Below are 13,001 nucleotides of genomic sequence, written 5' to 3'. Positions count from 1 at the left end.
GCATTTGAAAGTTGCTCTAATATTGTCAATTCACCTTAGGATTTATCACTTATGTTATTTTCCTTGCATTTAAAAGATGTATAAACTTTATACATCTTTAATATTATGTTATACTGAAGATGTGTTGTTAGCAGCATATAAGTTAACTTCTTATATATTGTGGGGAAAATAAGAATTAAGCAGGGAGAATTATATTCTTGTTTTAATAACAGAATTTAAACGTGCAACTTCTTTTAGGTTAAATTAAATTAGAAAAGTATTGGAAAAAAACTTATACACAATCATAAATAGACTTGAATAAATTTTTCATACTCTCTTCCAAAGACACATTGACTTATTTTTCTAATTAAAGAAAATTTTCTAATTATAATTATCTATGATGTCCACTGAACATGCTCTTTAAAATATTTTAAATTTAAAAAGAATCTATAATTCACTTTTAACAGAGGAAATAAAACTACAGGGAAGTAGACTTCGATAAATACTTTTAAAACTCCATGAACAGTGTATAGTTACATTTCCCCCAATGAGTCCTCACTAAGATCTAATTACAATCATTTCCACAAATAGCTCCATCTTTATAAGATATTCCAGCTTGCTATTAACTTTCAAAAACTTATTATAACTGACCATTTTCATTGTCTATTGTATAGTAAGCATTTATCTCCTGTTCTGCTGACATTCCCAGAATTTAACTAAATACACCTCGGTCAATCTATAATGAACTCGCAGAGTAGAAAGGTAACAAAGCAGGCTGGAGCTGTTTCAAATAAGGCCAGGGCTGCTTTACTTCAAACTGCAGTCTTAAATGGTCTGCAAGGAAGAACCTCACCAGGAAAACCTACTCACCTGTCCTGAGAGCTCTGTATCTTTGCCATTATCAAGACCGTTGTGTCACTTCGTTCATAGGTCAAGCAGTATTTTGTGTATGTTATGAGTATGGCATAATTTAAATATCTGGCACATTCAGTCTTATGGTATGTTAATGAGTATGGTATGGTAATTTTACTGTACCCCTTTTAAAGGGCACTTGGCACATTCTTTCCTTCTCTTTACAGCTTTAATCTGGTCACAGGAAGTAACAGCGGTGATGATTCAACCTTGGACTATTAAAACTAAGCTGATACTGTAAAATAAGCCATGAGAAGATCACTAAAATATCTCTTCTTTCTCAGATATTCAGTATCCAGTATCTTTCACTGTGTTCCAGTTCATTCTGTCCCCATCATCAAATTACCATGTTACTCTCCTCTCTTTCTTTTCAGTGCTTTTGTAGATCTTAACAGACTGCTTTTCCATAGTACAATAGGAGAGCATGAAAAATTAAGGGTGGATAGCTCTAAGAAAAAATTCCCTCTTGATCACTCTTAATATAGTCAGTGTCAGCAGGCTTAATAATTACTAAGTATAAGGGGCGCCTCGGTGGTGCAGTAGGTTAAGCATATGACTCTTGGTTTCGGCTCAGGTCATGATCTCAGGGTCCTGGGATCAAGCCCTGCGTCAGGCCTCGTGCTCAGAGCTGAGTCCACTTGGGATGCTCTCTCCCTCTCCATCTGCTCCTCCCGCTCCTCCCACTCATGCTACCTCCCTCTCTCTAAAATAAATAAATCTTTAAAAAATAATTAGTAAGCATATAAAATGAAAGTTTAGTTTCTTGTTCTGAGCTATAAATGTAGCAAGTGATTTTTGCGGTTAAGCATTTCTCAAATGCTATCACAAAAAAATCCAAAGATTATTTTTAAATGTTATCCTGTATTCCCTTGCTGAATTGAAGAACTATTGTGAAATAAGATATATCTGAAATTTTCTGTAACATTTTCCAAACATAACTGCAGTATCAAATTGATTTTCTGGAAGATATTAACCTATGCATTTATTTTCTATCACAATTTAAAATATCAAAATAGTATAATCTATAATGTTTTAAAACCCCACATAAATATAAATTTATAAATAAATATATAAAAACAAACATATTTCTCTCAGTATATGCTTACTAATTATTATGCCTACTGACACCAAATGCCAAATTTCAGTAAATTTATGGTTGTAAGATTACTATTTGTATAGAGAAGATAATGTTTCTTAAAAAAAACCTCATGTCGTAACAAGTACTCATATCAGTAGGTTTGAAGAAATGAATAAATGCATGAATAAAGTCTCTTACCACCTTAAAAAAATCTTTCATGTCTTTTAAACTATGAATGTAGAAAACAAAGATAATTTTGCTTTTGAAAATATTCTTTAAAAAGGAGATGATAAAAAAGGCCCAAAACTATTTGCATCAAATTTGCTTTTCAAGTTTGTTTGTTAAAATCCATCTAGTTCTAGAAAGCCACGCTTGTAGATCTAGAACATGTCACAAATGTGAATACTGTTGGAAAACAGTTGGTTTTGACAAAGCTTCTAAAATTGTATAACATCTGAGAACAGCTATAGGATTATGCTTGTATTTGCTTTTAAAACTTGGTTTTGTATAAAACATCTGAAATTTGTCTGCCTGGAAAAAAATCGATATATGATAAAGATGAAAAAAAAAGTTCAGAGCTAGACCAAGAAAATTAATCTCCTTTCTGGGATGACCATGTTCTTTAGATGTAAAAGTAAACACAAAGAACTCAGAAACTCAACCTATTCTTTCTGACTTCTAGTATATGCATTTTTTATTGTCAGTTGTGCCACTTCTACTAATATAATGTACATATTTTGTAGTTGGATGAGAAAACATTCTTTGAAGAATATTTAAGCAAATACTAAATTAGAATTATAAGGCACATGCAGAAAAATCTGAAAAACTCACAAGCTCAATCTTTACTGATGCTTATTATTTTGAAGTATTAAGTGTTGACTTTGTATTGTAAGAATCGCCCTAACAATTATTTAAGTTTTAAATGGTTTTAATTCGTGACAATTAAAAAAATAACTTTTAATTCATTATATCTACACAAGGTTATTTACCCTAAATACAAACATCATAGTCTATTTTTTTCCTACTATAGTTCCCCTGCATATGTAAACTTTGAAAAAATGATATTTGTTTTGGACTACTTTGAACGAACTAGTCAGTATGCATCTGGAGGAAGGGATACCCTTTCTCAATTCACACAGAACCATGTGGTTTAGCTAGTGGCATACTTGAGTGGATAAGATATTTGGTGCATAACCATCTCAAACACAAAAGATTCAAGTGATGGCCCATGAATCCCTAATACTTTTTGAAAATGATATTTTAAAAATTGTTCATCAAAACATATTTATATTTCTTAACCTGTAAACATCCCATAAGTGCGTAATTCTATCTGTCCTCAAACAGGCTTTGAAGCCACTATATAGCCTTTTATCTTTTAGGCAGAAAGATGCTAATTATCTAAAAAAGATTTTCCCAAATTGCTTGCAAGAACTCTTCAATATATTAAATAATGTCCTTATAAAAAAAAAGCGTTGTGCAATGAAATAAGTTTGGTCCATATTGGAATAAACAAAGACAAACAAGTTGTTTCAAGAGAGAACTTCTCGGGGCACCTGGGTGGCTCAGTCGTTAAGCATCTGCCTTCGGCTCAGGTCATGATCCGAGGGTCCTGGGATCGAGCCCGGCATCGGGCTCCCTGCTCAGCAGGAAACCTGCTTCTCCCTCTCACACTCCCCTTGCCTGTGTTCCCTCTCTCGCTATGTCTCTGTCAAATAAATAAACAAAATCTTTGAAAAAAAAAAAAAAAGAACTTCTCAAGACCTTAAAAACAATGCGTACTGCAAATCATTAATAGGAAAATGTAGTAAGCAGTGTTTGGAAAACTAGAAATTATACAGAAGGTTGTATAGCCCACTGCTCATTTCAGATGTGCTTATCTCAACATTTTCTTGGTTCATAATATACTTGGATAGAGGAAATAAAAACTGTACATGGTATTTTAAGTGCCTATATACTATGATTTTGCATAATGTGGGTAAGATTATGTCATATAGTTTCTTCCTATAGTCCTTTGTGAGAATACTAGGTATTTGGTTCACTTTTAGGATACTGAACACTGTCTTTGCAAGTGCTATAATGTCTTCTAAATCCTTTTGTTGACTTCCAGAATAAAATTCATCTAATGCAATGTGTAATAAAATATTTCTTGTGTCATAGGAAAATTTGACTCAAATATATACATATATGTATATATATATATATAGAGAGAGAGAGAGAGAGAGAGAGAGCAAAGATATATATCTTTTGAATATATATATAATGAGAATATAAAAATAAAAATAAATTTAAACTCTTAAATAGATTATAATCTCCTTGAGTGTGTAACCTAAGTATTATACTTTAAGGTAGTGTTGGAAAATAATGCTGTCCTTACACATGATAGGAATTCAAAAGTTTGCTGCTTTTTTTTTTTTAAGATTTTATTTATTTGACAGAGAGAGTACACAGCAAGAGAGGGAACACAAGCAGGGGGAATGGGAGAGGGAGAAGCAGGCTTCCTGCCGAGCAGGGAGCCTGATGTGGGGCTCGATCCCAGGACCCTGGGACCATGACCTGAGCCAAAGGCAGATGCTTAACGACTGAGCCACCCAGGTGCCCCAAGTTTGCTTCTTCTTATTATGACATATAAATACATTCTATCATCATAATTGATCAGACTTGTTCATCTTTTATCCATGAACTTGAATAAATAGAATTTTAAAACCTATGCAGATGTTAGTTAAAAAAAAAAAAAGAAATGAGAAGCAGCATTATATTGAGAATAATCATTCTTCACAGTGTTAGTTATGAGAACAGGGAATATATAAAAGCTGAAGAGCCCGAACCATTGTTTTAATTAGTGAGACACAGCATTTTTATATCGATGTCCTTTTTTTTTCATCCCATAACCTACTCTCAGGTTTTTACCACATGGTTGATGATGGATGCAGAGTAACTCTGTGTGCGTGTATGTGCAGGTACAGGTGTACTTGTGTGCCTATGAGGATATTCAGGAGGAAGAAGCCTATGAAAAGATAAGGAGACTGAATGTCAGAAGAAAGAGCTACCCATATCCCATATCTGATTTTTCTTCTCTATTCCTCCTAGGTATTCTAAGAAATCACATGTGTACCACATACAGAGAATCAATCACTGGCCAAAAGTATGGGACTGCAAGAAAAGTAGTTCTTCACGTTAGCTTAAGGGGAAACTTGTTTTGCCGTTAGCTTTAGTGCCTAAATTTACCTAATCCACTTATATATATAAAAAAACCCAAAAAACAAAAACTTCTCAGCTCCTATGTGTTCTAAACTGCAAAGAAGGGAAAGGGAAGCTGAAAACAGAAATGCTTCGAAAGAACGGATTTGTCACTAGGAAATTTATTTGTACCTTTTTTAGGTCCACCTCTATCCCCACCACCTTCGATAAGTAAGAAAAGTCATATGAATCAAGGAGACAAAGAATCCTCCAACTTTTGCTTCTTCTCATAATACGGTTATAATTAGTGTTGATTTGTTAAACTGGCATATTCCCACAAAGTAACACTGGCTCCAATATCAATATACCACCATGTAGTTTCTTCTGAACCACTTTGTATGAAATCATAGTCCCTGTCGCACTGCCTAAAGTTTCTGTTCTTTGCTTTCTTCCTCAAAAATCACATAGCCAGTTTTTTCCTAAAGATCAAGTTTTGAAGAATACTATTCCTAAAATTTCAGGAGAATGAAAATGGACCCACAAATTATTCCTGCAGTTGGCTAGTAATATGAATTCTCTTCGCCAGTAATATTTTAGCGCAAGGGACTCAAGGTGCTTGGCTCTATTTTGAATATAAATAAAAATTACCTCAAGATTTATGGTTTCATATTTGTCTAGTAAGTTGTTTTTAGTGATCAAACGTGAAAAAGTCTTTGTTTAAGTCCTATTTATCAATACTCTTGCTAAATTGATTAGTTTTGAAACATAATCTTATTAATATTTCAATAAAAAGAAACTATTAGAATGATCTTTACCCCTTGATCTTAGGCAGCTCAATGTGATTATGTTCTTTTAGCTCCTCTAATTCTATCTAAATTTTAGTGAACTTCATATTCCATTAGGACCACATGCTAAGAATATCAGAAATAGAGATAAGCATGTTCTATTAAACATCATTATCAGTTGAAATTGCTCATGTAGATTATCGGAATATGACACTGTTAATTAACAGTAAGATAATTACTCTCAATTTGTTTCAACAGGGAAATCCAGAAAGAAGGAATGCTCAAAGATATTTTATTGTACATCATCATAATGTGTGGTAATAGATATTCCGAGTATTAGAAAGGTAATTGCTCCTATTCTGAACATTTATATTTCTTGGGCCTCTCATCAAGCCCCAAATTCCTTCAATGAGACTTCTATTTCTGATATTTCTGGAAACTAGCTAAGAACAAATATAAAATATGCCTTGTTCATATTGAGCCTGCTTTAGGTAAGATGGCACTTGGATTCCTGTGGTCTTTTCCCTTTCAGCAGGGTATTTGCATTGTAAAAAGACAAGAGCACAACTGGTGATTTAAACAAACTTCATGCAAATTTCTTACAACTCATGGAATGTAAACTAGGGATGTGTATTTTGTGTCACATCTGCTCAACCCTACTCTGAAAGCAGACCAACTGCTATGGGACTAAAGAAGAGATCAGTAAACTACAGCCCATGGGCAAAATGTAGCCCGCTTCCTGCATTTACGAATAAAATTTTATTGGAGTACAGCCATGCTAACTTGTTTGTATAGCTTTCACACTACAATGACATCATAAAGTAAATGCAACAGAGACTGTCCAATATAGCCGAAATATTTACTATCTGGCCCTTGACAGGAAAAGTTTTTTTAACACTGGACTAAAGGATGCTCTGTGGATTTAATCATATTAGAAGAAACTCCCGTAAATGTGACTGAGCAATCTCTAACATTATGACTCCAGTCGTATGCTAGATAGGACCGAATGGTCTGTAGGCGATATTACACAACACCAGAAAAATGCTCAACCCACTCCCATCCCAGTTACGTTAGGGAAATGTTTCTGCTGCTTTACCTGAACTGTATTTTAGCAAGAACGTTAAGAAAGCTAGTTGCATTTTTATACCATGGATACAGACCCAGTTTATATAAACAGTATTGCCAACTCACCTGATTCTACCCCGGGGGTGCTCAGATTGCTCTGACATAAAGCTTGTGCTGCTGAGGCGTGAGGCACTGCTGGTTCGGGAAATGGCGGACACATCACTGACATCACTATCTGATGATTTGGCAGAGACGTTATCACAGCTTCTGTACTGATCTCTATGTATGTTATACTAAAGATTAAAAACAAGAAAGTGTGAGCTCCATCATCAGGTTGTGGGAAAAGAGACATACACGGTGAGGTTAATGACTACTTAGCCCATGCCAAGTAAAAGTGTACTTTCATAAAAGTAGGTGTGGAATCTGAGATAATAGAAACACTAAGGTAATATCTGATTTCCAATACAAAAGTCCTACATCCTCTGAGTCATAAAAAATGGCTTATGAAACTTTAAATGCTTGAGTGGAAAATTCATTGAATAAATTACGGGCATATACTTGAAACTTCAAAATGTCCTTTTTTCCAGTGTATCGGTTTCTCTGTTCCTGCTTTGATTTTCATTATTGCCTGTTTTGTTCAACTCTACTCTATGCATAGTATAGACTGCTTCTATCTGCTTCTATTTGTTCACCTCTACTCTATGCATGGTATAGACTGCTTCTATCTATTTTGATTCTTTCCGAAACTATTCAATTTACCTATATATTTTCCCTGTTCCAAGACTTCAGCGTTTCAAATTTCTTCAAAAAATGTATCTCTTCACAAAGAAGGGCTGGTATTAAAGTTGAGGGGCTCTGCCAAAGAGGAGTAAAGCAATGGAAGTAAAGACTGGACTCCAATTTTCTACTGTAGTTTAATTAGACATTTTCAGATTTAAACTATCAGCTCAGTGTCAAAAGAAAAAAAAAATGGGATTCCTATTAAAATTTGAATATACACTATACGTTGTGTTTTTAAATTTGTCTTTGATATTCAAATTCTAAGATTTTAGGAATCATTAGGTAGAAGATTAAAACATGCAAAGTTGTCAGAGCAGTTAATATACTCTTCTTTCTACTTGAGTTTTATTGCAGTGGATGACACAGCAAGTAGATTTATGTATTATTATTTAACATATGTGTTTTCATTACAATAAATTGGTTATAAAATAATTACTTAAACTTAATTACATATAATTTAAAAATATCTAATATACTAAGTGATTTCTCTTATTTTTGGTACTGGAAGTTAAGATAATAAACTTATTAATAAAAGAACATATGACTAAACATTGGATATTTAAGTTTATTAACTAGGAATTTAATTTTACATTTATGCATTAAGATATGAAAATATCAAATGTTTATTAAACTTGTAGGAAAACTCATCTATCCTCTGATGCTCCATATCAGATGAGTTTTAATGAACCTAAAATAATCCAAACACTATTTATAAAAATTTCTATAAATAATTGTCTTGCTGAAGTACACTAAGTAAAATGATGCTAAAACCCTGGATCTGTATATACAAAAAGAAGTATAAAGCAGTATTTCTTTTTTTTAATCCTAGAAAAGAGAATCATGTTTACTTAATAATTCCTCAGATAAGAGTAGTTGAGGCCTGAGGTATTTATATGTTAGTTTTAATTCTTCACCTCTATGTGTACGTATTGGGCAAAGAATTTCACATCAAGTATGAAAACAACTCCAAATTATAGACTATCAATGAAATTATCTTTTCAAAGAATTTTTTTCATAATTGAGTAAGTTGTTTATGAAAGCCATATGTTAAATTATAATCCAAAAGAAAATTCATATATGTGCAGAACTGAGCTACTTCTACAACTTCATGTATGATCTAACATTAATACGATTTAACATAACGTGCATTTTAAAGTAATGTGACAATGTTTCACCATCAAATTCTGTTATATCTTATACCATGATCCTGACATGATTCATTTCAATCAGAACTGTTTTTATCTACAGAGTAGATGTGGTACAAACTAAACACAGTTTTACACAGCTATCCTCACAGCAGGATCTGAATTTAATACTGTTAGTGGGGTACAAATGTAAGTCCTATATTACTTGTCTTGGAAACTATTTTGCTAAGTACATATATCATATAATGATTATGATGTTTCCAAACATACTGAAATGATAGCCTGTCCATGAGGGGATATGAAAGAATTGGGTTCTAATACAGTAAAAATTTACCCAGCTGTAGATTTTTTGCCACTGTGTTGACACCCAGAACAAATGTTCCCTTTATTTGGCAAATGCCAATAATAAGCAGTGTAGACCTATAGCATAGGATATGTGAGTATACACAAAACTATTTCTCCAACTAAAGAAATTTTCCTTCTCTATAAGCCATCTCTTCCTCAACATTTTTGTATATAGACTTTTGCTATTTCAGCAAAGAGATTAAACAAGGGATTTTAAAAGATTGTATATCATATTAAGTTTTTCAATGCTGGGCCAAAGAACAATCCATCACTTTAACACAAGATCACAGTTTTCTTTGCATTTAGTTATTTGAAGGAAATGAAAGACTTTTATCTTTACTTTTTACTACTATTATTTACTTATTTTCAAAATCTGTTAGGAGTTTAAAAAATCACTTGATATTTCATCAAGCATAATTTGTTAAATTTCCTATTTAATGATTAAACATTTTAATGGAAATAAATTAATTGTATTTTGAGAAATATAATATCACTGGGAGGAATTTATACTAGTCATACAGCAGGGAAATAAGTCATTGATGTGAGGGCAGATTCTAATTATAGGGCAGCTATTTTTAAACATAGTAATAAACATTTAGCAGCTACCTACAAAACCCATCCCATCAATCTTGGTTGCTGTTCCTGGGTTATAGAAACATAAACACTCTTTAAAATGTGAGTGCCTAAAATGCAAACTTACCCTCCAATTATGAATTTCACCCCATCATTAAGGAATGCAACACTGTATAACATCATTGAAAAAATAGCCTAGTATCACATTTCAGGGATCCTGAAATAGTCTCCTGTGTTTCCAAAAGGAAAGTTAGTGCCAATTCCCTGCTCAAGACAGGGTTCGGGAGGTTCCATATTTTAAAGGAGGTGTCAGGTTTGAAACATCTTAGGAATTATAGTATATTTGTCTAATAATTCTTTGCCCTGAAGAAAATCTAGTTCTATTGGTGTATGGTTCTAAGTATTTTGAGAATGGTTAACTAATTTCTAATTTGGCAGAATTTCGACAAAGGTGTTCATCCAAAATGTCAAATGGATTAAAACACTAAAAAAGAATCAAGAAAGGAATAAAGTTCAAAAGTTAATGAATATTAAATTTATGACAATACTAGTTCTTGATTATATATTTTGTAAAGTAAATTATAAAACGGTTGGGGAAAAAGGATAACAAATGAGAAAGAACTTTTCTCAAGTATATATGAGATATCTAACTGAAATGCCTTCTCTTGGAAATGAAACTTTACTTAAAATGGAAAACTACTTAAATGATTTCCTAATGAAATGGAACATCTTAAAAATTTTATTGTAAGCATTAGATCACAATATGAATATTAGAACTGTGGAGGATTTATCTTTTACTTGACATAAAATAAAAAATAAGCTAATTATTTGTTATTTAATCTTATATATTTTTCCTATCCTGTTATAAGTTCTTAAAGATACCATATCCTTGGTCTCACATTTATTGATACAATATGTCATAATTTTATTTAGGTAACACGGTAGTATCAATTTATACAGTAAGAACAACAGTAATATTAGTTTGAAAACAATGGGTTTCTTAATAGTCAAATGGGATGAGAGAGAAAAAGAAAAAGGTGCAAAGAAGGAAGCAAAGACAGAATATGATAATTTAACTGCTTGCAAATTGAGTCACAGAACTTCTGAATCAAACTGGAATGATGTACATTTCCATGATGTAAGAAGCAGAACACAGCAGTACCTAAGTTTCAGAGAAGGAGTTTTAGGGCTCATCACACCACAGAAAGGCTTTACTAATTCTGGGGAAGCCTCAGTTTTCATAAATTTGGTAAATAAGAGAGCTGGAATAGAAGATTAATTTCAGGTATGTTCAGTTCTAAATTTCTATGAGTCAGAGAATATGGTATCTCCCAACCAAGAAAAACCTACCTTTGATTTATTATAAATATTAAGTACTACTGGTTATTTAGGCTTTTTTTCCCCTTAAGATTTATTTATTTATTTTAGAGAGAGAGTGCATGAGCAGGAGGGGCAGAGGGCAAGGGAGAATCTCAAGCAGACTCTGTGCTGAGTGGGGAGCCTGATGTGATGTTTGATCTCACGACCCTGAGATCATGACCTGAGCAGAAACCAAGAGTCTGAGGCTTAACTGACTACACCACTCAGGCGCCCCTAATGTTGTTTAGACTTCAAAGGCACTTCATTTTGTAAATTTTTTGATCAACTGATTGATGATTAGAGTCCTACTTCAGAATGATCCAGAAAGGCTTTAAGTAGTACCCTGATTACCCTGATTGTTTACCTCCTTCTTGTTTCCATACTGGCCCTAACTTTGACTTGCTGTTCTATTTGACCTTATCCTTTCACATAATGCTAAGAAATTAATAAGGCATTTCCAGCTTTAATGAAGCATTCCCAGTTTAAAGAATCTTTCTAAATAACTGCATCCAACTGTTGGAGGAAGAAAACTTAAATTATCCTGCATTCTAATCGCTACTGCATTTGTTGTAAAAGAAAACAAAAATGATGATGATATTCATAAAGAAGACAGACAAGCTAAGTAATAATAATTAAGAATGAACCACAGAGAAGACTTGTGGACCTGGAATCAGCAACTCTATGGCACATCAAGATATTCCACTCACTGTATTTTTTTTGTTTTGTTTTGTTTTAAATGATTTTACTGTTTGAAGTGTTGTTTCAGAGTCCTAGGGTACTGAGCCTCACTGCTCAGGGAACCTAGGCATTGTCTGAGTTGGAAATCCTCCTACAGCTAACTAAGATTTTACATGGTAAAATGCATCCAATACATAGGACTCTTTGAGTCTGGTGACAAGTCATATTTTGTGACCACCTCTATTTTTTTGTATTAGTCTCTGAATATCTGGCCATGTAAAGATCAACCTCTAATATTTACAAATAAGTAGGTTTTTCTACATTCATATTTCAAGGTCACAATACTGAATTAGTACAGTTTTTATTTAATTTTGAATTTCTCAAAGGTCATTACTTCCAAAAGGGCTTCTTGACATAAAATTATAACAAGTTATTCTGTAAAGGCTGCTGCCACTTTTGTAGTATTAATATATACTATATATTTATATAAAATAAAAATTAATATATAATACATAAATAAAAAATATATATTTAAAATAAACTATATATTTAAAATTGCTTTATGAGGTAAAAAAATTCTATGCCTATTTTAATTAAAATTATTAGATGCTAGTTAGCAGTTTATAAACTCCTAGTGTATCCTTACAAAATAATACTGAAATATAAATTAAATGTTTTCTTGCCTCTTGAAATTGTGGAGTTCAGTTTCTAAGAATTTGAAATCACTTACTTTTCTTACTAAAGACAGATCAAGAAGAAATCTCACATTGCATAACTTATGTCATTCACTAATAAATCTCAATAGTCAATATCAACCTAAAATAGTATTTAAGACTATAAATCTATGTATATCTTAATATTTTAAATGCAATATTAAATGAGATTCAAGTAACAAAATAGCTTCATATACCTTGCTTATTTATGTGAATTTGACTATTGACAATAGATAATTAAGGGACTTTAATATGAAGTATTTACATTTTCTTTTTAGAAAAAACATTAAATCCCAGTTAACTAATATTTTAACAGAGCTATATATCTTGTGAAAATATCAAGAGGACCGAGGTTATGATGCAAGACCATCAGGTGAATGATAACTTCTCTAACATAACTTGGCACTTGTTA

General features: G+C 32.5%; 1 protein-coding gene across 2 annotated transcripts in view; it reads right to left on the bottom strand.

The window, feature by feature from the left end:
- RIMS1 (regulating synaptic membrane exocytosis 1) overlaps positions 1 to 13,001 on the bottom strand; it is a 492,165-nt gene that overhangs the window by 87,558 nt on the left and 391,606 nt on the right. For both annotated transcript variants that reach the window (XM_045867077.3, XM_064597758.1), the window contains one exon: positions 7,123 to 7,289. In XM_045867077.3, the coding sequence (XP_045723033.2) occupies positions 7,123 to 7,289 (167 nt within the window). The remainder of the gene's footprint in view (positions 1 to 7,122; positions 7,290 to 13,001) is intronic.

The sequence above is a fragment of the Mirounga angustirostris genome, unplaced genomic scaffold (assembly GCF_029215605.1).
Source record: "Mirounga angustirostris isolate CCGP_5_RB_7025 unplaced genomic scaffold, mMirAng1.0.hap1 SCAF_8, whole genome shotgun sequence".
Classification (NCBI taxonomy): domain Eukaryota; kingdom Metazoa; phylum Chordata; class Mammalia; order Carnivora; family Phocidae; genus Mirounga; species Mirounga angustirostris.
Note: the sequence above shows the minus strand (reverse complement) of the source record. Positions and strands in the feature narration are given on the sequence as shown.